General features: G+C 48.1%; 1 protein-coding gene and 1 long non-coding RNA gene across 3 annotated transcripts; both read right to left on the bottom strand.

Annotated features, from left to right (window-relative positions):
- Positions 1-4,085: 4,085 nt before the first annotated feature.
- KRT5 (keratin 5) lies at positions 4,086-11,150 on the bottom strand. Its single transcript, XM_007518218.2, has 9 exons — positions 10,498-11,150; positions 9,739-9,953; positions 8,584-8,644; positions 8,379-8,474; positions 7,341-7,505; positions 6,872-6,997; positions 6,444-6,664; positions 5,183-5,217; positions 4,086-4,773 (listed from the first exon to the last, which is right to left on the bottom strand). Exons 1-9 carry the CDS (start codon positions 11,053-11,055, stop codon positions 4,481-4,483), a joined length of 1,770 nt encoding a protein of 589 aa, XP_007518280.1. The 5' UTR covers positions 11,056-11,150; the 3' UTR covers positions 4,086-4,480.
- A 9,310-nt stretch (positions 11,151-20,460) lies between these two features.
- Positions 20,461-21,816, bottom strand: LOC132539320 (uncharacterized). Of its 2 annotated transcripts, none has more exons than XR_009550571.1 (3): positions 21,730-21,816; positions 20,673-20,814; positions 20,461-20,585 (listed from the first exon to the last, which is right to left on the bottom strand). It is a non-coding gene; the product is annotated as an uncharacterized LOC132539320 (long non-coding RNA). The 2 variants fall into 2 exon arrangements; XR_009550570.1 differs by lacking the exon at positions 21,730-21,816 and adding an exon at positions 21,250-21,518.
- Positions 21,817-26,068: the final 4,252 nt, after the last annotated feature.

Here is a 26,068-nt window from a genome sequence, read left to right as displayed (position 1 = left end):
GAAAGCATATTACTAAAGACCTGCCAGCAGTTCTCTCCTCCCTGAGAGCCCAGCCCCACCCCGTCCCTCCATCAGCACAGGAGAGGGTAGTGCTCAAAGGCAGTGGGGACCCACTGGTGGTCAGAGACGTGATTTCTCAGGTGATATCTCCTGGGTGACACTGAGTCCTTCCCCACGGTGGAACCCAGGGGAATTACATTTTCCTAGAGCAGTAGGGCGGGTAGGGTCAGAGCTTCACGATGAGATTAGAACAAAGAGTGACAGTTCAGGCAGCTCTGTGAGACACACTGGAAGGAGTAGCGTGAGTAAGTGCTATGGCAGCTGCCTCCTCCCCAGCCAGCTGCATAACCACCCTCCACTCTCCCCCAGGACAGTGCCTGGCACGCCAGGCTGGGACATGAGGAAGACCTTTGTTCTGGGGCCCAGGGGTTAACCTGTAGCTCTTGTGTGTCTTTCCCAGGATGGTAAAAGGCAGGAGGGAACCCTTAGGTCCTGAACCCATGGAAAGTCTGCTTCAGGAGGGTGAGTCTTGTCTTTGTGTTTCCCTGGGTGGAGCTGGTGGAACCAAGTGATGAGAATGAAGGCGAGGCAATTATCATCGTCATCATCATCGTCAGAAGCTTAATACTCAGTGTCTCATACCAAAAGACCCAGCACAAGATGATGCTCTGCAGAGGGAACCCTACAGACCCTGCCTTGTCTCCTGGAGCACCCACTTAGAGAGACAGAGACAGAGACAGAGAGAGAGAGAGAGAGACTCAGGTAACCTCACATGTCAACAATACAAATGTGTATACAGCATCAAAGGTAGCCAGGCCAGAGCTCCAGAAAGACCAATGAAATCTCCAGGAAAACTCACCAGTGGGAATCTTCTTTTACTTTGGGTCAATGATTTATTGTAAAGACAGAGAGGAAGAGAGAGCAAAACCAGAGCACAGTTCAACTCCAACATGCAATGGTACTGGGGCTTGAACTCTGGGATTTCATGCATGCAAATTCTGCCCTCAAGGTGCTGAGCAATCTTCCTTGGCCACCTGGCTTCCTTTTCTCTCTCTCACACACACACTTCAATTTTCTTTGTTTCTTCTTTGAGCATCTGATCTTTACCTCCTCACGATTGCAGGCTTTGTTTCATGACATTGTACCATCTTACAAGCAAAAGTGAAGTATTAACCACTAGGCAAAGTGGGGTAAAAGTATGTGTGGGTGACAACTCCAACATTCTCTGATGAAATACGCTGACTTAAAGAGCACAAGTGATGGAATGCGGTGCAGTCTCATTGGATGTCTTACTAGTATGCCTTTCCTGCCTTTCCCACTTACACGGCCTTTACTTCAGTAAAATGGAAGTAGTTACTTGTGCATGCACCAAATTATCCCTCCCCAAGTTTAGGATAATTTGGAATAATTTCCACCCACAAAACTCATCTCAAAAATCACTTGGCTCGTAGAATAGGAGTATCCTAGAGAGCAAACGGTACCGTGATTTCTTGGCATTTAGTGGCTACTTCTATCTGTTAATCCTTTATAATCTCACAGTAATAAGCCTGGAGTTGGGATTAGTGACAGATCACTAGTGCTCTGGCACTAGTCTGTGGAATGAAATGCTGCAAAGGAGGCCTCAGGATCTAATAAATTTAACTCCCTTCCAATTTTCCTTCACTTTTTCCTCACCTGATTCCAGGAAGTATTCTGGATTTTATATACTAGTTTACAATAATCAGCATGACTAAGAAAGTAAGATGTTCATTGACTAACATAGATTCCCCTCCCAATTCACTTCAGGAATTTTTTTTCTTTCCTTTTGCTCTAACACCAGTGTCCCAAGGAATCTCTGCCTTTTTTTTTCCATCTTAGATCAATTTGCTTATTCTTTGGAACTTTATAGACATAGAATCACAAAAATTCAACTCTGTGTGTGTGTGTGTGTGTGTGTGTGTATCTTTTCACTCAGCTAAACTCTTTGCGACTCATTCATACTGTGATCTGCAAGGGAACAGTAACAATAATGACAACAAGGACAACAAAAATGGGGGGGGAGTCCTCCAGGAGCAATGGATTTATGGTGCAGGCACCAAGCCCCAGCAATAACCCTGGAGGCAAAAATAAATAAATAAATAAATAATAAAACAAATTTTAAAAATCAAAAAAAAAAATAAAAGAAAGAAGGATAGACATTTGCAGGCCTGCTTTGCTGCTTGTGATGAGTCCCCTGGCAGTTGGGGAGTGGGGGCTTGAACCCGGGTGCTTGCGATTAGTAATGTGTACTCTTAACTTGGTGTGTCCCTGCCCAGCCCCTGACTTAACTTTTAGGACAGTTTTTGTGGAGAGAGATGGTGCTTTGGGGAAGGGTGAAGCATGCTAACAACTACCCTGGGAAGACATGAAAATACACTCTTGGGGAGCTGGGTGGTAGTGCAGCAGGTTAAGAGCACAAGATGCAAAGCACAAGGACCAGCACAAGGATTCCTGTTCACAGGCGGTGAAGCAGGCCAGCAGGTGTCTATCTTTTTCTTCCCCTCTCTGTCTTCCCCTCCTCTCTCCATTTCTCTCTGTCTTATCCAATAACAATGACAACAATAATAACCACAACAACAATAAAACAATGGCAAATATATATATATATATGAAAAAATGCCTCAGAGTGGACTACTACAACCTGAATGCCACAGTTACCCCATTAAGAATTCCTAACCAATATTACTAAGGTTACTAGATATGTCCAGTCATTGGCTGGTAAATATTTTGTTCTCTTGGATCCATTCAGTATCGTTCCATTCAACATCTATTTCAAAAACTCTTGATCACGGTTAGCCTTCAACTTGAAAGAGTACTGTCCATCTTTATATGGATTCTTATGGAGTGGATTAGAGGTCTTGCTAATGCACATCATTTTTTGAAGCAAGACTTTTTTTTTTTTAATTGCCACCAGGGTTATCTCTGGAGCCTGGTTATAATGCTATGAATCCACCACTCCCATTTTTTTCTCCCCCCTCTTCTGTTCCTTTTCCTTTTCCTCCCCCTTCTACTATTTTATTAAATAGGACAGAGATAAATAGAGAGGGGAGAGGCATGTAAAGAGGGGAAAAGAAATGCATCTACAGACTTGCTTTACTGTCCCATTGCAGATGGGCAGTGGGGTCTCTGATCTGGGCCTTTTGCATGATAATGTGTTGGCTATATTGGCTGCACCACTACCCGGTCTCCTCAGAGCAAGGTTTTAAATGTATCTGACATTCTAGAAAATAAGTATCATGTCATGTTGATAAATCTTGCACCAAATAAATTCACTCTATACACTCAATTGGAACATGGAAATACAAAGGTGCTCAGAAAAGAATATGGGCCTTTTATCACGAGTTCTTGCCACCTCAGTTAAATTGCTGAAGTTATATGATAATCTAAAAGCCACTCCACCCCTGGTACTTTCAAAAAACCCTCTCCATACCCACAATACTAGGACAGGTAAAATGTCCTTTAGAACTTTTGGGACCCTTAAGGCAATGTATTTTTTTTTTAATTTTACTTACTTTATTTGATAGAACAGAAAGAAATTGAGAGGGAAGGGGAGATAGCGAGGGAGAGAGACAGCTGCAGCCTTGCTTCACCACTTGCGAAGCTTTCCCCTGCAGGTGGGGACCAGGGGCTTGGACCTGTAATATATGCATTTAACCAGGTGTGTCAACATCCAGGCCCAAGGCAATGCATTTGTAATTTATAAAGTGCATCTAGGCCCATTTATGTTGTTGTTGTTGTTGTTGTTGTGTGTGTGTGTGTGTGTATGTGTGTGTGTGTGTGTGTGTGTAAGGCAAGGTGGAGGAAGGGTCCCTTTTTAAAAAAATACTTTCAAAACAGTCCGAATTGCAATACAATGGACACCATTATGCACATGCTCCAGAGACCACTTCATTCTAGGTTCAGAAATCTCATGTTCCTTGGAAGCTGAACCACCCATGATGTTAATCCCCTTTAAATTCACTCAGTCACCCTGTGAAACATGAAAGGAATCAATCACATCTGAGCAGATCAGCCCTCATGGCGTATCTAGGCTGTGGATGTTGAGAAAAAAAATTCTGCACAAAAGCTTATATTATAAAAGCATTTTTATTGAACAAACGCTGGAGGTAGTCAGATCCATAACAAAATTTGGGCTTGGGTTAGACACTGGGAAACTTTGGATCTTCTGTCAATAAGGATCATGCTGTAGAGACCTTAAAGGTCAATTTGAAGCTGAACATGGACTCTCAACATGGGAGATAGGAGATAGGGGATGGGATTCCTCTAGGAACAAGGCTATGGTATCTAGACAACACTCCAGCAAAAAAGAAAACTTGGCCTCGGCAAACACCTGGAAGAGGTGCTCACCATGGGCTAAGTTGCTGCACTGGGTGTAGGGATGGGGTGGCCATGGGGTGGGGTGGGTGGGGTGGGGTGGGGGTGGGAGGGCAGGTTGGCAATAACTGCACCAGCCTCTTGCATCTTAGCTCTTGAAACTCTTCCGGGAGGAGGACGTGGTGGACACGAACTTGACGCTGGAGCTACTGCTCCCGCCACTGCCAAATCCCACCCCCATGCCCCGGCCACTGCTAGCACTGAAGCCAGAGCCCCCTACACTGAGCCCTCCTCCCATGCCTATGCCTCCACTGCTGCCAGAGTAGTAGCCGCCACCTCCACCAAGACCACTGCCAAGACCACTGCCAAGACCCCCGCCAAGGCCTCCACCAAAGCCACTGCCACCGCCATAGCCAGAAGAGACGCTGTTCGTGACGACAGCTGCAGAGAGAGACAGGAGAACTCAGTTAAATCCATCCATGCAACTGGTCCTACACATCTGGCTTATTTGGACCTGGGGCACAAGGCCAGGTGACCTCTTTCAAGGACCATCCAGTGAGCCTCAGAAGAGCTAAATCATTTAACTATGATCCCTAACAGAAAGCTGGTGAACAGAGTCAGTGGGCCTTGGTACTAGGAATCTGGGGGACGGGTACTAAGAACTGCAGGAGATCCTTTAGGAGATCAGTCATGAATCACATTGCTTCTTCTCTCTATCTGTGTCCTTTCTTCTCGTCCATCTACTTCTAAGTGTATGAAATATACTAATAAATATTAACTGTATTGGGAGAGGAGCATCTGGTATCTAAAACCATAAGGATTCTATTACTGTCTGTTTAAAGTTACTTACAGATATTGACTGGTCCAACACCTTCTCCACTCAGTCTGTAAAGAGAAAAAATAATAATAAGAGTGAAATACTCCTCCCAAAGACAGCATTGAACTATTTATGTATGTGAATGTATTTGTAGTCATGTTTGAGTTTATTCTTTAGGCAAAAATTTCTAACACAAACAATTGCTTAAATTTGAGGGAGAAATAGGCCTCTAGAGGGACTTCCTGATGAAGAGGACTTGAGCTAGAAATGAACTGTCTAAGGAAGATTAAAATTCACATTCTTCTCCACCCATTATGCACCAAGCATGACTAAGAGGCTGCAGGAACTATGAGTACGCCCAGAGCAGTTTTGCCTTATAGGACCTTACATTCTGAGAGAACTTGGCAGGGACAGCAATGCCTCTGATAGCAATTAGGCAATATCCAAAGACCAAAGAACAGGCTGCAGGCTGGGGAAGACAATATAATGGTTATGCAAAATGACTTCCATGCCTGAGGCTCCAAGGTCCCAGGTTCAGTCTCCAGCACCACCATAAACCAGAGTTAAGCAGTGCTTTGGTCTCTCTCTCTGTGTGTGTATCTTTCTCTCTGTATCTATCTCATTAAAAAGTGAGTAAATAATGTTAAAAGAAAGAAGGAAAGAGAGGCTGCATCCAAGAACACTGATTGTGTGAACAGGGTCAGAAAAAGTGAGTTTGAGCCACATTGTGTAGGTCAACTATGTGCCAGGTATCAGACTTGAGCTAGACTGTTTTTTTTTCTTTTTATTGTTGTAATTAATGTTGTTGTTATTAATGTTGTCATTGTTGGATGGGGCAGAGATAAATAGAGAGAGGAAGGGAAGACAGAGAGTGGGAGAGAAAGATAGACACCTGCAGACCTGCTTCACCACTTGTGAAGCGACTCCCCTGCAGGTGGGGAGCTAGGGGCTCGAACTGGGATCGTTACCCTGGTCCTTGTGCTTTGCACTACCTACGTTTAACCCTCTGTGTTACCACCCAACTCCCTAGACAGTTTCTTTATTTATGCATTTAAATTTATTTATTTATTTATTAATGAGAGGGATAGAAGAGAGAAAGAACCAGACATCTTTCTGCTACATGTGCTACCAGGGACCAAACTCAGGACTTCATGCTGAACTCTCATCTTCATGCTCAACTCTCTATCTACTATGCCACTTCCCAGAACACAAGCTAGATTGTTTGTGGCTGGTTATATAAATGAGAGAGAGAGAGAGGCCTCTCTGAGTTTGTGTTGTCCACCATATTACCCACCTGTACTCCTCGCCCTCCAGCAGCTTCCTATAGGTGGCAATCTCCACGTCCAGGGCCAGCTTCACATTCATGAGCTCCTGGTACTCCCTCAGCAGCCTGGCCATGTCCTGCTTGGCCTTCTGCAGGGCGTCCTCCAGCTCTGCCAGCTTGTTCCTGGCATCCTTGAGGGCCAGCTCCCCACGCTGCTCAGCATCAGCAATGGCATTCTGCAGGTTGGCGCACTACAGAGAAGGGAGGAAGAGAGGGGGCATTTTGGCAGGTGAATTTGCATATTTCCTGGTCATTAGGGAGCATATTTCCAGTGGAGTTTGCATATTTCCTGGTCATTAGGGAGCATGACCCTAATGACCAACATCAGAGTGTTGGTGTTTGGGTCTTCCACGTCTGAGCTCTGGCCTCGCCCTTGCCTTCTTCCCCCCTCAACCTACCTGCTTCTTTACATTGTCGATCTCAGCTCTCAGTCTCTGGATCATGCGGTTCATCTCGGAAATCTCGTGCTTGGTGTTTCGGAGGTCATCGCCATGCCGGCCTGCAGTCTGCTGCAGCTCCTCATACTGACGCCACCAGGAAAGAGAGGAGATTTCATATGCATGAGCATGGAAGGAACTTTGGCGATGTTCCAGGCAGGGGCTAATAAGAAGGACCTGTCATGCAGTGATCTAGGTCTGGGATGCTCCAGGCTTGCTCAAGGTGGACCTGGCCTTGGGTAACATCCTCTTGCCTTTGATTTTTAGAGACACTGGCATGGATTTTTGTGGTGGAAGTATTCATGCTATTCCCACCATCCATCCCAAGAGGCTTTGGCACTGTTTAGGAGTCCCATGCTAATTTATCATGAGTCAGAATCCTAAACAACTGTCACACCCTCCCTCAGGACACATTCACCACAGCACCCACCTTGGTCTGGTACCAGGATTCAGCTTCCGTCCTGCTGCGGTTGGCAATGTCCTCATACTGGGCCTTGACCTCGGCAATGATGCTGTCCAGGTCCAGGGAGCGGTTGTTGTCCATGGACAGGACCACAGAGGTGTCTGAGACATGTGTCTGTATCTGGGACAGCTCCTGCAATGATACTTGAAGTCACTTGTCTGACTCTGAGTTACTCACTGCCTTGTCTACTCAAATATTTTACTTCCTGTGCAATGTCAACTTAGGGAAAATAGTCACCTACATAAAAAAACAAACTTAGGTCCATTAATAAGAGGTTCATATCACTACTAAATCAGTTTAACTAGAAATTTAAAACAGTTCTGAACCTCCAAGAAAATGCCTGCAGACCCACATCTTCTTGTGCCATCAGTTATTTAAAAGGCTCTGGTGATGTGGTCTGCATGGTGAGGAGCTATAGAAAGGGCTGCAGATACACTGTGCCTCTGACTGCTCATCTGAGAAGTGACTGCTGAACAGTTTTTGTTGTTCTTCTTGTTTTGTCTGCCACCAGCGGTTATTGTTGGGGCTTGGTGCCTGCATTACGCTGCCACTCCAGGTGGCTATTTTTTTCTCTTTCTTTCTATTTTGATAGAGGATGAGAATCAGAAAGAGAGAAAGAGACAGAGAGACAACTGCAGCACAACTCCACCACTCATGAAGCTTCCCCTCTGCAGGTGGGGTCCAGGAACTCGAGCCAGGACCTTTGCGCATGGTAGTGCACACTCTACCGAACACATCACCACCCAGCCCCTGGTCTTCTGCTTTGAACTTGCCCTTTAAAAATAAAAGGCATTATAATCTTGTCAATATTTCCATTTTATAAATAAAAACTTTTTAAAAAAGCATTAGCTTCATGAGTAACACCAAAGGGGTAGGAAACACAGAGCTTAGGGTCCATAAAAAAGTCCTATAGTCATAAGGAATCTCAGCCATCCAGGACCGTGATCCCTGGTGGTGGGGACCCAGTGGCCACTTCTCTGGCCTTGAATAGAAAGCATTTCTTACCGCCTCAAAGAACATCTTCATGAAGTTGATTTCATCCATCAGAGCATCGACCCTGGCCTCCAGCTCCACCTTGTTCATGTAGGCAGCATCCACATCCTAGAGGGGCAGGGAGAGTTGGCACTGCATCCTGTTCCCACCCAGACTTACATGCCACCACCTTCAGAGAGCACCGCCACAGGCCATGGCTTAGCCTCTTCCCACATACCTTCTTCAGCATCACAAACTCGTTCTCAGCAGTGGTGCGCTTATTGATTTCGTCTTCATACCTGGTGGTAAAAAGAAAAAGGAGAAGATGGGAGGAATGGGTGCATAACAGAGGATGAGGGCCAGTCATGCCTCAGGTCTTTGTTATATTAAGTCAACCAGGAGCCTGCTCTTCAACTGGGAGGGAGTTGCTCACATCATATGGACAGAGAGGGAGAGGGCACTGAGAGTGTGAGCCCCAAACTGGAAGAGGCTTTCACCAATCACAACATCCTTTTCTTCTGTAACTACCAAGCAGATAGTCACCCTATTATTTCTATAATTAAGCTGCTTTAATAATATCCCTGTAAAAAATGTTACACTGATTCACCCTAATTCCAAGTCTAGTCAATTTCTCTGGTTCTTTTTCCTCTCTCTCTCTCTCTCTCTCTCTCTCTCTCTCTCAGATTTTACAATCCTAAAAAAAACAACCAGTTACTAGTTCATAAAAACTAGAAAAGTAATTTGAGCCACCAACATGAGCTATGTCTCCATTTCTGCTTTGGATAGAAGAAGGGGAAGTTACTAAAAAAGAAGGAAAGAAGGAAGGAGGGGAGGAAGGGAGGAAGGGCTGAAGGGAGACAGAAGAGGCCCAGTGGTGGCACACCTGGTTGAGCACGCATGTTACAATGTGCAAGAACCCAGGTTTGATACCCCGGTACCCACATGCAGGTGGCTTCATGAGTAGTGAAGCAGTGTTGCAGTTATCTCTCTGTCTCTCCCTCTCTATCACCCCCTTTCCTTTTGGTTTCTGGATGTCTCTATCCAATAAATAAAGATAATTTTACAAAATTGAAAGAAAGAGAAAAAGAAGTATGCTGTGTTGTACTTTCAGAATATTGGGGAGGAAACCTCCATGCATGAACTGCATGCCCACTTTTTCACCAGGTAGTCCTACGCATAAGAATTATTACTCTGACTCCTGGCCAACTGCTTTGAGGAGGAATGGAGACTAGGGCTGGAACTCTCTAAATATGAACTCAGATTTCTTTTTCTTTTTTGTGGTACCGGGGGCATTTATGGAAGGTGAGTGTTTCCAGCCCAGACAAAGGCAGGAAGAACACAACAAGTACCAAGAATGTACACCCTTCCCTGCCTCCACTCCACAGCAACTCACTTGTTCTTGAAGTCCTCCACCAAATCCTGCATGTTTCTCAGCTCAGAGTCCAGGCGACCCCTCTCCCCCAGGACACCATCCAGCTGCCTCTTGAGGTTGTTGATATACTGTTCAAACAGGGGCTCCAAGCTCTGCCTCACTGTCCTGGTGCCCTGCTCCTGGAGCAGGGTCCACTTGGTGTCCAGGACCTTGTTCTGCTGCTCTAGGAAGCGCACCTGGAGAAAAGTTTAAAGACAGAGAGACTTGGATTTCAGCAATCAGTTCACTAGTTTCCCTCTCCTCCCATGTTGTTCCCCTGAACCTTTCCCACACACGGTGCCCAGGGGGTGGGAGTCAGGGTCCAGAGTGAGGTGCCCAGTCTCACTCTTCTAGGGGAGACAGGACACAAGGTGCAGATAACATGACTCAGCTGAGTGGCAGCTGGCCCAGAGCCCTGGTGGCTGGGAAGCCACTCAGGCTGCAGCCTGGTGACCTCATCTGTCTTGCTGTGCAGCTGGGCCCGTTACATGAGGACCAGAACCTATCTTTCCCCAGATGTCATTAGGAGCCCTTAGAAGCCCCTCTCGGAAGGGGAGAGAGATGCCTCTCCCTCTAGTCTCAGTGGGAAAGCGGTTGTAACCTGGAGCTCAGAAACTATTGTGGGCATGTCATAGTGGACCCCGAGAGCCTCTGCACAAAATGCAAACATCTCCCCTCTCCCCACTTTCTCTGCATTCTTTCCAGACCTGTATGGCTTTGTCACAAAGAGGTGTCTCTCACCTTGTCGATGAAGGAGGCAAACTTGTTGTTGAGGCTCTTGATCTGCTCTCTTTCTTCTGTCCTCACCCGCTGGATGGTGGGGTCGATTTGCAGATTGAGAGGCGTCAGGAGGCTCTGGTTAACAGTGACCTCCTGGATGCCTCCAGGGGGGCAGACAGGGAAGCCAGTGCTACCGAATCCACCTCCAAAGCCAGCTCCAGATCCACCACCGAACCCAAAGCCACCACCAGCTCCACCGCCGAAACCAAATCCGCTCCCTGCGCCTCCTCCCAAGCCATAGCCGCTTCCAGCACCGCCAAATCGGTTCCTGAAGCTGCCGCCCCCGGTGCTCATGGAGATCCTCTTGGAGGACCCCACATTGTACAGGCTCCGGCTGCCATAGCCACCACCGGCACCGCCTGCACCCCCCAGGCTGATCCTGCCGAAGCCACCACCACCTCCGCCAGAACGGGACACGGAGGTGAAGCTGGTGCGGGAGACAGATGGGGTGATGGCTGAGGCAGCGCTGAAGCTACGGCTGCCCCCGCTCCGGAAAGACACACTCGACTGGCGAGACATGATGGCTGGTTCCTGGTGCAGTGAGAAGACTGGACTCGAGGGGACTGGGAGGTGCTCTGGAGGACAGAGCTCAGCCGGCTGCAGAATGTGGCTCCAGGACCTACAGTCGCCCCCTTTTATCCTTTACATGGAGCTGGGCGGGAGCCTTGCGGACTGCAAATGATTAAGTGGGCTGGGCATGCCTGGGGGGCAGCTGTGAGCTCACCAGCACACCTGCAGGAGGTATGGGGTGTGCAGGCTTTCTTGCTTGCTTGCTTGTTGGCTTGATTGCTCTGATCACTTCGAAATAACCTTGCCTTGCAGCACTGATGTCTTGGCAGCAGGGTGCAACACTGCCAGAGAGTATCTGTTCCCTGGGGGTGGGTTTGGGCTTGCAAGCAGCCCAAGAATGATGCCAGGGGGTCAATTTGGCCAATGGCCCCAAGGATCCTTAGGGGACCAAGGATGCTGTCAACCATCCCAGCACCCTTCACACTGTCCAGGAGTGGGGCCAAAGCCAGTCCAATCTCCTTACACTCCTCTTGACAGATTGATGCCAGAATTCCCTCACTTGCAGAAGCACCTGTGGTGTGATGTCTCAGCTGTGTGCTAGGAGGGCCACTGGAGCTCCCTTGCTTGCAGGAGGTGGGGTTGCCCTATAACCCACTGGGCAGATGCTTTTAGCAACATTCAGAAGTCTCTCTAGCCCTGAGCTCTTGAAGCAGAGAACGTGGGATCGCTTTGCTCTTTGCAGGTACAGGTGTACTCCCACTCCCCACCCCCAGAGCTTCCCTCCCTCCACATTTTCTGTGCTTTTCAACCCTGTTCCCTGCTCTTTAGTCTAGGCTGGAGCCTCGGGGATACAAGGGGTGCTAATCAAATTGGGGGTTCCATTCGATCCTCACAAAAAAGTCCTGAAACCCAGCCCTGACAGTCACGTCTCTCTTGGGGGAGGGTGTTTCTCTGCCTGGGCTCCTATCCCCCGGGTGTGTTCCAGCAAGCCCTCAGTCATTCCACTAAGGAAGAAATGAGTCACTGTATCTGTTGATACAGGCTGAGGGCCGCCACAGACACATACCTGCAGGAGCTTCTAATCTCATCAGGAACGTGTTTAGAATCAGCCTGCCTGTTATAACGGGGAGCGGCCTGTTCCAGGCAGCGGGAAGAACTGTGCTTGCTCTCAGTTCCAGTGTGGAGTCTCCTTCAGAGCCAAGGGAATGGAACACGGGACTCAAGAGCTTTGAATCATTCTGCCAGAGAGACTAGCCAGGGCAGGTTTGAGGGACCAGCAGCTGGCAGTGACAGTCTGCCATGGTAACTCTGGGGAGCTCACCCCTTCTAAACGCTCTCTCTAGAGCTAGTCCAGGTGGTTCAGGAGGGGGCTCTGGCTTAGCCAGTTTCTATTCTAAGAAGCACTTCATCTTTTCAGTGGGAGGCCTGAATGGGGTCACCTCTGCCCCAGACAGAAGTAGTGATCTCAGGCAGAAAAGCACTTGGGTCATAAGAGCTGGGGGGGGGGGGGGGGGGAGAAGGCCAGGCTGGAGCTGCAGGTGTGTGTGAAGTTCATTACTTCAGAGCTGAGGAGCACATTGTCATGAACATAAGCAGTAAGGCCCAGCCCAGGCCAGGAATCTTTCTTCAGGGCCTGTGGTTGCCACAAGGAAGTCAGGGCTGTGGGAAAATGACTGAGCCACGGGGGCTCAGCCAGAGGTGCTGGCTCACCAGGAGCCTGAGTGAGATAGCGGTGGACAGGTAGATCCAAACAGACCTCTAGGCCTTGGGTAATATGGTGTGGGTGATCCCCTTGCCTGGAGAATTTCTGAGACTCTCAGAGGCAAGGTTACCAAATTCGTCAGTTTACACTTGGTTGTCTCTCCAGGAGTCTATGTGAGTGTCTGAGAGGGTGAGGGAAGAGCCGGAGAATCAGGGAAATTCAGCCCCAATAAAACACACACATACACACACACACACACACACTCCACTGTGTGTTGTCCCCACTGTCCTCGGGGGAGCCCTACCTCCCAGAGACACCAGGACATTCTCTTCTCCCAGCCTCTCCTCTTCCCAGTTGAGTTTTAGAAGGAAGGGGATCTGGTGTGACAGGAATGTGCTCTGGTCAGTCTGAGAATGACTAGCATGTGCCAAGTTCAGATTCAGACACTGTGTGGGCAGCGGATAAACAAGACAGGGAGTGTTTAGTGCCTGGTTCAGGGAGAAAACAGCTTTTTTTGTCCAAGCTTTGTGGGAACCCTGTTCCTCTGGTGGGCAAAGCAACCCTTTCTGTGATTCCAGCCTTGCATGTGTGTAAGTAATGGAGCCAGTGTAGGAGCAGCTTACCCCAGCTGGAATGGCACTGTGGCAAAAAGAGAGGGAGCCCACAGCCTGCCTTGCTCTGCTGGGCACCTCTCAGAGGGCGTTACCAAGACTTGGCAGGGCATACTCCTTACTGTTTTTCCCCATCAGCAAGAGACAGTGTGGGACACAGTGAGCTGTGATGGCCAGCACTGCTATTGTTCTTGTCAGAGAGAGAGAAAGAGAGAGAGAGAAAGAAGGATCACTGCATGGGATCCTCACAGAAGTATGTGGGCATTGTCTGCAAACTAAGACATGAACCACAGATCATGCAGAGGGGAGGACTGAGCTCTTGACCCTTCATCTCAGGCTGAGGTATAGAGAAGTCTGTGACAGCAGTCTGGGGAATCCCTCCTTGGAGCCCCCTCCAAAATCTGTATGGCCTGAACAGACCACCTTCTCCCTGTTAGCTGACCCCCACTGCTAAGGCAAGGGGGGAGGTGTAAGCCATGGGCAGATGAAGAAAGGGTCTGATCCCCCCTACAGGAGCCATAGGAGCCAGAAGCATAGTTTTGAGATGGCTAGACCATGGCAAAGAGAACATATTCAATGGGCTGTGTATTTCACAGAAGGTGGGCTTATGAATCCCTCTAGGTCTCACCAGACCACATAGTCCTGAGGTCAGAGCTCTGCCCTGGGTCTGGATTCATGTTCAACCTAACCTTGGCACTGGAGGTTCTCAGCAAACACTCTTTGCATTGGCCTGGCAGGCAGGTTACCTTCCACACCCCCTCTTCTTTGTGTGTGAGCCCCTGCAAGGGCCCATGCCCCAGATTCTTGTCCTCCTGCTTCTGTCTGGGGGTTGTGGTCCAGAGGGTGAGTGTCTCATCCCCTTCAGCCTTCTGAGAACGGAATCCCTCACTCTTCATCTCTTGGGATTCCCTCCATTCCCTTCCCTTCCCCTGACCCTTAGTCCTTGGAGTACTTTGCACCTGAATCCACCAGGAGCCCCTACACCCTGGTCCCCCCATACACACACCCCCATGAGTAAGAAAGCTGCAGTGTTCTTGTCTCTGCAGACCTTCTATCCTTTGGGTGATTAGCACAAAACTGGGGAGCAATAGTTGTTGCTTGAGTCACCCTGCTCACCGGCCTATGTTGGCTGCCCTGTTTGGGAGAATGAGGAGCCAGATTGGGCAGGATGAAGAAGGGCAGGTGGAGGGGTGTGCCAGCCTCAGCAGCTCTGCACAAAGCCCTAGCCTGAGGGAGGAATTGAGGAAAGAATTCTGCTGCCTCCGCCCAGAGCCAGTGGGAATCCTGTCCCCACCCTGACTCTGGGTCCCAGCTTTGATCTCAGCTGGATCTGCAGGCTTGTGCAACGACCCCCCCTCCCCCCTCGCCGCCACCCTCCAGAAAGACCAGCAAGTCCTGGACTGGGAAAGTGGATACACACCACCCTCCCTTATCCAGCCACCTCAGCCAGCCCAAGGCTGCCTTGGGATACCAAGGACTGCCCCCCTCCTTCAGCTTTTCTGGGACTTTTGTATCTCATGTCTGAAAACAGAGCCGGGTAGATGAGAATGTCCCTGAGGACAGCAGGTACTTGCTATGGCTGAAGTGGACATGGAGGCTGTGCCCTTTGTCACTATTTGGGTCACCACGACAAGTGAGTCTTAAGCCCTTGGAGCTAAGTGTTTAAACACAAGGGTTTCACAAAGATTGTGGGTGACAGCATCGGGGCAGACCCTGGTATCCCCATCCTGTGCATATCTTGGTCCTAGTTCAGTCCTTGGCTTGTTGAAATCTAGACATGGAGACCACTTTCTCCCTGTAGCTGCCCCCACTGCTAAGGTGAGTGATGGTGTAAGTTATGGGCAGATGCAGAAAGGGTCTGATCCCCACTAGAGGAGCCACGGGAGCTGGAAGTGTAATTTTGATGTGACTAGGGTTGGGCAGGAAGGGTGGGGCGAACAGGCAGGGGGCCGTGGAGAGCAGCTTTGGCCCCTAGCCCTCTCAGAGTCAGCGGGCAATTGGCATTGAGGGGTAATGTTCTCAGAAGGGAGCTTTCAGCTCCCTCCAACAGGTCCCTGCAAGTCCTAGGGAATGTTCTTCCCTCCTCTGATGGGTGTTTTGCCAATGACATACCAAAGTCTTTGAAAATCCCCCTTGGTTGATTGAAACTATGGGCTGGAAATCAACAGATACTTTAATTAGTCAGAGAGACTTTTTAAAAATGTACAGTAAAAGAACAGAAAAAAAAAAAAAACCTCTTGAGTTTTACATTCTCATAGCAGGTTTTTTTTTTTCTTAGATGAATACTTACACAGGACTCACTCATGCGCCAAGCACTGTTCCAGCAACTTTGTATATATCCCTCTAAAATGGTAATTCAGCAAAGGAGACTTTATGCCATTTCCTGAGCTCTTGCTTTAGTCCTTGCATGTGGGTGTGAGTGAGCATGCCTGGGTTGCTGTGGGAACTTGCAGTCTTTGTCTCCTCTGAGGTGGTGGGAGCAGGGTTCATTTAAAACAGGCTTCTATCCTTAAGGAGCCAGAATCACACAGGGAAGTCTTCTGACTGCTTTTTAAAAAAATATTTATTGATTTATTTCCTATTTGTTGCCCTTGTTTTTATTGTTGTTGTAGTTATTATTGTTGATGTCGTCATTACTGGATAGGACAGAGAGAAACGGAGAGAGGAGGGGAAGACAGAGAGGGAGAGAGAAAGATAGACACCTGAAGACCTACTTCACAGCTTGTGAAGTGACTCTCCTGCAGGTGGGGAGCGGGGTCTCGAACCAGGATCCTTACACCGGTCCTTGCGCTTTGCACCACGTGCGCTTAACCCGCTGTGCTACCGCCCGACTTTCCTGACTATTTTTTAAGGAGGGCTTTCTTTATTCACAAATAAGGTCCCATGAAGTGAAACATGGCGTGGGGGGGGGGGAAGCTAGATAAGAAAGCAACTTGCCACTTGATATAAAATTTCAAGTTAACATTTGTAAAATGGAAGGAAATTGGAGTCTGGTTAAGTTCCAAGGCAGCTTCTCAGATTTCTACAAAATAGCACAGTAAGTCCTCCATCCCAAGTGGTCATCTCAGAGATGATCTGGGAGTGCAAAGAGAGAAACCAAAGTCCATTGCTGGCAGCAGCCTTGCACCCTTTGATGCACTAGGGGCTGTAGCACTCAGGTTGTCTCACTGTCCGTTGCAGGAACAGCTTGCATCTTGTCTTATCTTAAACATTCTTTCCTGTTCAACAGCTCTGCTGCCCTCTTCACATAGGGTTGCATGTAGGAAAGGAAAACTGGTTGCAGAGAACATGCATCTGTGGGATCTCAGTTCTGTCTCTGGAGCTCTTTTGCATTCTTAAGCTGTATCCTGGCCCTTTGTTCCCAGTCCCTTTATCTCCCACCCAGGGAAGCCATAGGGAAATAGAGGCAGAACCAGAAGCTTGTTGTTGTTCTTTACTTTCTGCTGCTGGACAACTTCCTCATCTGGAAACAGTAAAGTCAGGCATGGGGGACAGTGATCTTGCTTCCAAGCAGTGTTGGGTGAGTTCCCACCATGAGGGGATGGGTCAGGACAGTGATGTCATGATGGGATGAAGAGAAAGGAGATGACAGGGGTGAGACTGGGAAGTTGCCTATGCCAGGACGGAGTGCACAGGTCCAGATGTCTCTGATTCTGTCTTCTCCAGATAACCCAGATGTGTCTGACAGCTGCTTCCCCAACACCTCAAATGTGGTCCAGTGTCTTGGCTCAGCCTCTAGCTTTACTTTTTGTTTCTCAACTCTCCCAACTCTCTATGGCCAAGGCACCAGCGTAGGGCCCTGCACAACTTGGTGATAAATAAACAGAAGCCATGAATGAGAAAATCTGCAGAGGGATAACTCAGCCCAAAGATTATCTAGATTTTTTTTTTTTTGATTACTGGGGCTCACTACTCTAGGTCCAATTTTCAAATACAAAGAGACACAGGGAGAGATGGGAAGATACCACAGTATCGAAACTTCTAATATAGTAGGGGCCTGGATAGAACCTTGGTTAAGAGGTGTGTTATGAGCAGGTATAATATCCAGGTGAGCCATCTCAGAATCTGGCAGTTTTGCACCTCTAGGATGGGCCATGCTACCCAGAGGATCCAAAAGAATTAGACCAACTCTTTGCCTGAGCTAGTCCCCTCAGAGAAAGCACAAGCCCTACTTCATTAGCTTCCTTTCTTTTGGTGACTGATATTGTCCCCTGCCCTCTTTCTGTGTGAATGGCTGTTGACTGTCTGCTGCACATCTGATACCATGCTAGGACCCTTTGTGCAATTTTGCATATACTTACATTATCCATAGGCAAGGAAGCTCTGTTCTTTCCTTCTGCCCGAACATCACAAAAGAAATGTGTCTCATCTAAGGACACACAGCTAATAAGTGCCAAGCCTGAGAAGTGACCCTCCAGCTCTGACTGTCAGGAGTCTGTGTTCTCACCCAAAACACAGTGTCCAGGCAACCCTGAGAGGTAGAGTTCCCCCACAGTCTCCATCAGCACCCACACATAAAAGCATCCTCAAATAGGCATACCACCTACAGTGCAAACCAGCTCTGAGACAGATTTGCCACGCCACCCATAGCCTCTCTCTAACTAGCTGGCAGCTCTGAAGCCCCAAGCCCCACCCGTGAAGACATGCTGGAGGCCTCAGAGGGCCATGAATACCATGATGCCACTGTAAGACGGAGCTTCCCAACACTCTGATGAATGAGGGTTCTTTTCCCCATCAGCCTGTCCAGGCAGGGCCTATGCCAAGGATGGAACAAAAGCTCAATTCAAGATGATCCTCTCCTAGCCCCACCAGGACCTGCTTCCTCCCCCAGTCACCCAGGAGTCCCAACCGGTTTCTGGGTTTCTGCGTCTGCCCTAAGGCTTGTCCTCACCCTCCAGGCCTCCTTGCCAGGGGCAGTTCCAAAGGCCAGGCTGAGAGAGATATGTGTCTAGCACTGCCAGAAAAGTCATGACCTACCCAGCCTCCTGGGCAGCCTCCTACCCCAGCAGACCTGGGCTTCCCCAAGGGCTGGGCCCCCTCACTCTGGTGCCAGCCATGACCTCCTAGAGCTTGGCACAGTGCCCTCCACAGAGAACAATAGCATGCTGTGGTCTGCAGAATCTCAGACATAACATGCTGCTATTGTTCTGGGTCTGGAAAATTATCTCACACTGATGCTGAGAACTGGGGTTATCCCAGCACCTCTGTGAAGCACAGACCCCACTAGCTCCAGAATATTCAGCCGTAACCTGCTGGCCATATACATCTCTTCGTTCCTCATCGTCCTCCTTCCACCTATTAGTAGACTGAACACTGGCCCCATAATGTCCACATCTGGATCCCTAGAACCTGTGAGCAGACCATACTACAGAGCAAAGAGAAGCTAACCCTACCCGCAGAATTACAGTTGCTACTCAGTTGACCTTAAGGTAGGAAACATATTCTAGATTATTCAAGTGTATTTCATGTAACCCCAAAGGTTCTTAAATGAGGAGGAGGGAGGCAAAAATGATGCTGGGGAGAGAAACTTGACCCCTGCCACAGGCCCTGAAAAAGGAAGGAAAGGGACCACAAGCCAAAGATTGTGGGCAGCCTCTAGAAGCTGGACAAAGCAAACACACAAGCTTTCCCTTGAGCCTCCAGAAAAAACCCAACCTGCCAACACTCCGATTCTCACTTCCTGGATTGTACGATAACTCATTTGTAGTTTTTGTACTTTGTTATAGCAGTGACAGAAAACATGTCCACAAGATTTCACTTTCTCTCAAGGGGATCTCTTCTGCATCCTCCTCACCAAGGCCACCCTCTCTCAACTTCCAGGTTTCTTCCCTGTATCCTCCCAGCCCTGCCTACCCCTCTCTGTCCCTGAAGTCTGGTCCTCAAAGCTCCACTCCAAAATCTGCCTACTTCAGAGGAACACCCTGTATTTCATTGATTCACTTGCCTATCTTGTACCAATAGATGCTGGATTAGGTCTGTGGAACAATACAGGCCAGGATACATTCTCTATATACTGCGGGGCAGGTGTGAGGGCTGTAGTATGTTTTCCTGCTCCATGGAGGTTGTAGGGTTTTGTCCACTGGTCTCAGCTAGAGAGCTCACTATGAATGGGTCCCTGGGTAACTTCCTCACCACTGACCTTTTCCTCCCAAGTCCTCTGCATCTCCCCACGCCCAGGCTGAGTGAATTTAACACTCACCATCTGGCTTGAGGGCTCTCACAAGGGTTGCAGAAAGAACTCAGATTGAACATAGACCTCTAGTTAGCATTTAATGAAGATGACCAGAAGCCCATGCCAGCCCCTTGCCACTTGGGGTGAAGAGTACCCCACTTTCCCAGGCTTTGTCCTGGTTGTTTGTTGAAGGAGCTGAGCTTTGAGCAGCATACTGGCTTCATTCATTGTTGCTTTTGTCCACCTGGGTTCTCACCCCATCACCTGCAGGTATTCATGCTGGTGAGGCCAAGGACAAGATGACAGTGGTAGGAAAGAGTGTGGCAGTCAGTGAAGAATGTGTCCTCTAGACACCAGCCTGCTAGACAAGTGAGACATTTCCCAGCATTCTGGCTCCTTGTGAGGGAGCAATGGGCCCAGCCCCACCCACGCCCCACCCTAACCCCAGACAGGTCCCAGAGGGCTGACCACAACCAGTGTGGGCTCTGCCTGTCTTCCTGCAGCTCCACAGCCTTCTTGTCTGGCAGAGAACAGAGAGCACCCCTTTGTGTTAGAGTCCTGACAAAGATTTGGATCCTGGAGAACAAAGGCGTGCCCTGTGGGTTTGCCTCAGAGCAGTTTCAGCTGGGAGCACAGACTAAGGGATCATTCTGACCCTCACACTTCCTGCCCTCCTCTTCACTCTGCACCCTCACAAGGACTCCACAACCTGTGTTCCCTTCACGTCCCTTCAGAGGAATGATGTGGCTGGTCTATGGCTCATCTGGGGACAGCCCCAGAGGGAAACCCAATCTGTGAAGTAAGTGACAGCCCATGTTTGCTCCGCAAGGAGCGTGGTTCAGATGATACCCAAACACTGGGCTTGGATCTGGCCCCACCTTGTGAGTCAGTGGGGCAGGCACCTCCAAAAGCCTCCAGCACCATCAATTACCTGGGCTGGTACCAAGATTCAAGTTCATCCACATGCTGGGTGGCAGGTTGGCCACAGCCTTCATTCTGATGGGCTTCGATCCAGACCCTTCAGTTCCAGGGGTCATTTTCCATAGGTGAGAGTCTGCAGATGTAGGAAGCAGGGTTTGCCTCCCCAAGTGTACTGACAACAGAAGGAAGGGCTATCTCTTATCACATTTTAGAGTCTTACCCTCCTGATTCTCATTCATCCTGCTTCCAGCAACCAGCATTGTTCTTCATCTCACCTGTGAAGTATCTTTTCTCAGACACTGGATGAGGCCTGGCAACAGTGGGCCAAAGAGCCATCTGGCCAACCCTCTCCACAGCCACCTCTGGGGAGAAGTGGTCTATAGTTATGGAATATGCTGCATTTGCTGGCAAGCAGAGAAGGCACTCATCTGCCCCACCTCTAGATGTGAGAGAGGGGCGCTCTCCTCTCTCCAAACCCACTAGTCTCCAGATTGTACTCATTGGATGGAATCTCCTCCTCATTGTAGGTTGATGCTGGCTTCCCACCAGCATCCACAACTCTGTTATAATTCTGCTCTAAGTGGAGCTCCAATTCCTTTTCCATCTAGCAAATCTTTCTCTATTCAGGGACCATTTCTTAGTGCTACCACCTCCACCATCTCTATGATCCAGAAGACACGGAGAATAATGTGGTTGCATCCTAAATTGTCTACACTACTGGCCTGTTCCAGCCTCCTCATCCTCCTCAGGAGCTGCCACCCAAACCTGGACTGGGAGTCTGTCTTTCCAGAGAGTACCTGTGTTCTCTGCCTAATACAGACACAACTGTGTAAACGTTTCCCACACTACAGCCTTCCAGATGCCATCATCAGGATTTTGTCCAAATCTGCACACTGCCTATTGCTGAGACTTTCTTTACTGACTTTTCCCCCTTTACACAGGCTGGTGTTAACCTGATTGATTTGCCTTATAAGGCCGCTCTGTTAACCACTGAATGACATCTTTTCTAATGTACATGGAAATCACGCCAGGACTATAAAACAGGCTATGACACAGCCCAGGAGGGTTTGTCTGCCAGTGGCTCCGCTGTCTCTGCTGAGAGAGGCATGACTTGGACTGGCCTCAGGGAGGGAGCTGTGTTCCACCATCCTCTTTCCCAGCATGCCTCCACTTCCTCTTTCTGGAGTCTTCAAGGACTAGGAGAGATCTCCCTTCCATTTCCTGTCCCCCATTTCCATTCTCTCTCCCACCTGCATAGTGACACCATACTCTCTCACCTCCAGCTTCAACTCCAGTCCAAAGAGGAACCGCCCTGCAGCACTCAGGAAAGGCTGAGGCCAGGGGCAGTGCCTGGGCTGGCTTACACCCTGGGAATGTCCAGTGGGGAGCCTGAGCACACAGGTACACTTGACTCAAGAGTCACAGAGGTGTCAAGTCCACCTCTGTAATTATACCATTAAGTGTCTGGAAACCACAAATGAGCACTTCGAAAGATAAATCACAGTCCTCACAGGTGAGAAGGTGAGCTAGCAGAGGCAGTTCCAGACCAAACCATCAAAATAAGCCAGGCTGTGGGAAGTGGAGGCCAGGAATGAGTCAAGGGAGACAGGGTGAATGTGGGCCGACCCCACCCCACTTGTGATAGCTGGCACTTTCTCGCTAGAGATGCGGAGGACCATTCCTACTGACCTCTCGCTGACAGGGCCCAGGACAAACTCCTGAGAAGCTTCTTACCTCAAGGCAGTGGCCCCTTCCCCAGAGCACTGGGCTCACAAGCACAGTCTCGTTGGCCACTTCAGGAGCACACAGCCCTTGTGTAGCCTTAACCATGTCTGACAGTCTTGTCCAGGCCTGGGTGCGGACTCCCACCTCTCCCTTTGCCCTTCCAGATAGTTCCAGCTGGTTCCACTGAGTGTCCAGCTTCTCTGGAGCCCTTCTGTCTACTATTATCTCAGATTTGGAGCCTAACAACACAGAGCCGGGCCCTGGGGCAGATACAAGAAGGGGTGGTGACATCTACTCTGTCTCAGCTTCTCTCTCCAGAATACTGTACATCATCAGCCAAAGAGAAAGCATGAGGGACATGACATGTGTGACTGGTGACCCTCAACATGTTTTGCCATCTTCTGAGTCCTAGGCTTTCTTATTTACATAAAACTAGGGTAACCAAAGCACCAAGAGAACCACTAATGAAAACTTAATCAGATGCTATTCTTCCTTTCTATTGGGGGGCTTATTGGGACTTCACCAAGACTTCATGCCTTTGTGACTCTACTATTCCCAAAAGTCTCATTTACTCTTCTTTTTATAATTTAAGATCAAGACAGAGAGAGAAGGAGAGACACCACAGCACCTGCCATGCATGGTGCTTCTGAGGTGACTGGGGACTTGAGCCCAGGTCTTCAGGCATAGCAAAGTGTGCCGTCTCCTAGAGCCATCTGCCATTCCCGAAACCATCTTTCATGTTCCTGTCTGTCTTATTTTCCATACACTTGGGATTTCTTTAAATCACAATTTTATCTGTTGAGAAAGACATTTTTTTTTAAGTCCAGCTCAAACTCTGCTTTTTCCAAGAAGCCATCACTCCTTCACTTCCAGTGAGAAGACCACCCTGGAAGCCAGAAGAGAGCCTGGAGGTTCAAACAGCCCAACCTCTCATGCAGTAGACAGGGAACCTGAGGACGAGATGAAGCAGTGAACTGGTCACAGAGCCAGGTCTGGAACCCACATGCCCTTTAATATTTTCACTTCAGGGTTTCTCAGCCCTCAGGGCCACCATCACAGCTTGCACATTATTGTTGCTGTGGTTATCTATGCCTCCCTTTAGAGCACAAGTCTGCTGGGCCAGAATCAAATTGTCCATTCTCCTAATGACCCCTACCCTGACTCCTCTCTCCAACACAACCCCTGTGTTAGATGGCTCTTCGTGCATAGTCACTGTGATAGTGAGTGTTCTCCAGAGAAACAGAACCAACAGAACAAGATGACAGACTGGTAGGTAGACAGGGAATAGAGAGATAGATATGAATATATAATGACATATACAGATATTATATAGAAAGATACTGGGTTGTCAGAAAAGTCATGAGGCATAGATGTTAGCCTGGTGGAAGTAAAGATAGATAATGGGTAGATGGGAGATATAAAGATAGAAAGACATGGCAGATAACACAAAGACATATAGCTGAGAGGTTGGGTGGTCGTGCACCTGTTTGAGCGCACGTTAACAATGCACAAGGACCTGGGTTCAAGCAACTGGTCTCCACTTTCAGGGGGAAAGCTTCACAAATGGTGAAGAAGTGCTGCAGATGTTTCTCTGTCTCTCTCACTCTCTACCCCCTTTCCTCCCAGTTTCTGACTGTCTCTATCAAATAAATAAAAGATAATGAAAAGTTAATAAATAAAGATATATAGTTCATAAAAAGGCATAAAGATAGATGATAGATAGATGAAAATAGATAGAAAATAGATATAAAGGTATATAGATGACATATATAAAGACAGAAGATAGATATCTAAATGATAGATGTAAAGAGAGATGTTGGGTAGAGATCAACCATAAAGAATTGAATCCCTGCTTGTGGGGGCTGGGTCAGCCACAGGTTAGCTGGTGGTGTAAGTGCCAACTATCCTCAGGTGTGTGAGAGCTAGGAGAGGTGATGAGAAAAATTTCCAGTCTGAGAGAGGGTACCTCAAATAGTCAGGTCTGGCATGTTTCTTCTTACTCAGCATTTTTGTCCTATCTTGAGCTTTCAATTGATAGGATGAGGCCCACTACAATGGGAGTGCGACCAGCTGACTCACTCCACAGACTCAAGCGTCTCTCTCAGCCAGGAAGACTCCTGAAGATTAGCTGCTCCATCAGAGTGACCATCACACTCTGTTCAGTTCAACAAAGAAAACCCAGTTTTGATCCTTGCTCTAAAACCACCTGCTCCATTTGAGGGTGCCCTGAGCACTGAATGCTGGCTAGTGCTACAGCCAGTTAAATGGTTTCCAAGAGTCCTCTGGTAAATCCTCAGGAGTGCTCTGAGCTGGTTAGCAAACATCCCAAATTCATAACAGTTGCTTAGACTTGCAGTTCAATCAGTTGAATTGAATCCAAACGTAAGAGATGCTCAGCGCCAAGAGCTACGTAGTTCTCTCACAAATACTCTTGACTCTGGAAACCATTTGCCTTTATCAGGCCCTTGAAATAAAAACTCTGATGTGCTGGTGGGATGAATAGGATTGTTTCTTTAGCTTGAGATGATCATGGTGGGAGCAATTCCAACAGAGAAATAATAAAATACCACCAGTCAGAACTGCTTCAGTTGACTGTCCAGAGCTACACTGCCTCTTAGAGTTATCAGTAGCCCTGCATGGCCACTGAGCCCTTGGGATTGTGGCTGGTCCAGAGTTAGATGTACTAGAGACACAAAACACGTGCTGGGTCTCCGAGACTTAGCATGAGTAGAGACTTAGAGTATGTCACTAATAATTTTACAGTAATTCCTCATTATACTATAGACACAAAATGCGTGCTGGGTCTCCGAGACTTAGCATGAGTAGAGACTTAAAGTATATCACTAATAATTTTACAGTAATTTCTCAATAAAGTGATAATGTTTTATGTAGATTGTGTCCATTATAATACATCATGACTGTTAGTTGCAGCTGGTTTTTTTTTTCAACACTGCAAGAAAGCTTACCATGACACATAGAGCTTGTGTTACCCCTCTGCTGGGCAGCCCTGGTACAGCCACAACTAAGTGATGAAGAAAATGTTCCTCAGGACAGTGTTGTGTCTGTAGCCATTACATCATAGGCCCCACCACACCACCCCCCAAACCGGGCTAAATAGCTCGCAGAATTTCCTAATTCTGTGATCTGACTCAGCAAAGGAGCCACTGCCATCACTGGAGAATGAATGCAGTTCTGACATCCATCTTCACTGGTTCACCTTTGTCTTAATTGTTAGAGGGGAAATGTGAAGCCACATTTGTACTGGAGCTATTTTTGTAAACACAGGGCAGCTATGAATACGTGCATTTGGGAAAGATCAGCTGAAGTGATATGATTTTACAATAGTGAGCACTGCACCTTTTATTATTTGTGAATGGTGTGCTACCCATATTATATATAAGTAGACAGCTGTAAATGTGTGTGAAAATATGTTACCTATACACATATAGAAATATCTGTTACAGGGGGAGTCAGGCTGTAGTGCAGGGGTTAAGCGCAGGTGGCACAAATCACAAGGACCGGCATAAGGATCCTGGTTCGAACCCCGGCTCCACACCTGCAGGGGAGTCGCTTCACAGGCGGTGAAGCAGGTCAGCAGGTGTCTATTTTTCTCTCCCCCTCTGTCTTCCCCTCCTCTCTCCATTTCTCTCTGTCCTATAAAACAACGACGACAACAATAATAATAACTACAACAATAAAACAACAAGGGCAACAAAAGGGAATAAATAAATATTAAAAAAAAAGAAATATCTGTTACATGTAACACTTATTTATTTTTTTCAGATTGTTGATAAAACCCTTTGCAGCATTCACTGTTTGGTCCCTTTTTCTAAACCAGCTCAGCCCCAACCCAGCCCAGCCCCAGCCCCAGCCCCAGCACCAGCACCAGCA

Source organism: Erinaceus europaeus, chromosome 7, assembly GCF_950295315.1.
Source record: "Erinaceus europaeus chromosome 7, mEriEur2.1, whole genome shotgun sequence".
NCBI classification, from domain to species: domain Eukaryota; kingdom Metazoa; phylum Chordata; class Mammalia; order Eulipotyphla; family Erinaceidae; genus Erinaceus; species Erinaceus europaeus.
This window is presented reverse-complemented; position numbering and strand designations above follow the sequence as displayed.

What these genes read in the sequence shown, in the direction of transcription:
- KRT5 (XM_007518218.2), bottom strand. Translation starts at nt 11,055, where the DNA reads ATGTCTCGCCAGTCGAGTGTGTCTTTCCGGAGCGGGGGCAGCCGTAGC. An exon ending in TGAAGATGTTCTTTGAGGCG is followed by an intron (nt 7,506 to 8,378) that starts GTAAGAAATGCT and finishes GTATCATTGCAG; the next exon opens with GAGCTGTCCCAGATACAGAC. An exon ending in TGTTGGACCAGTCAATATCT is followed by an intron (nt 4,774 to 5,182) that starts GTAAGTAACTTT and finishes CTCTCTCTGCAG; the next exon opens with CTGTCGTCACGAACAGCGTC.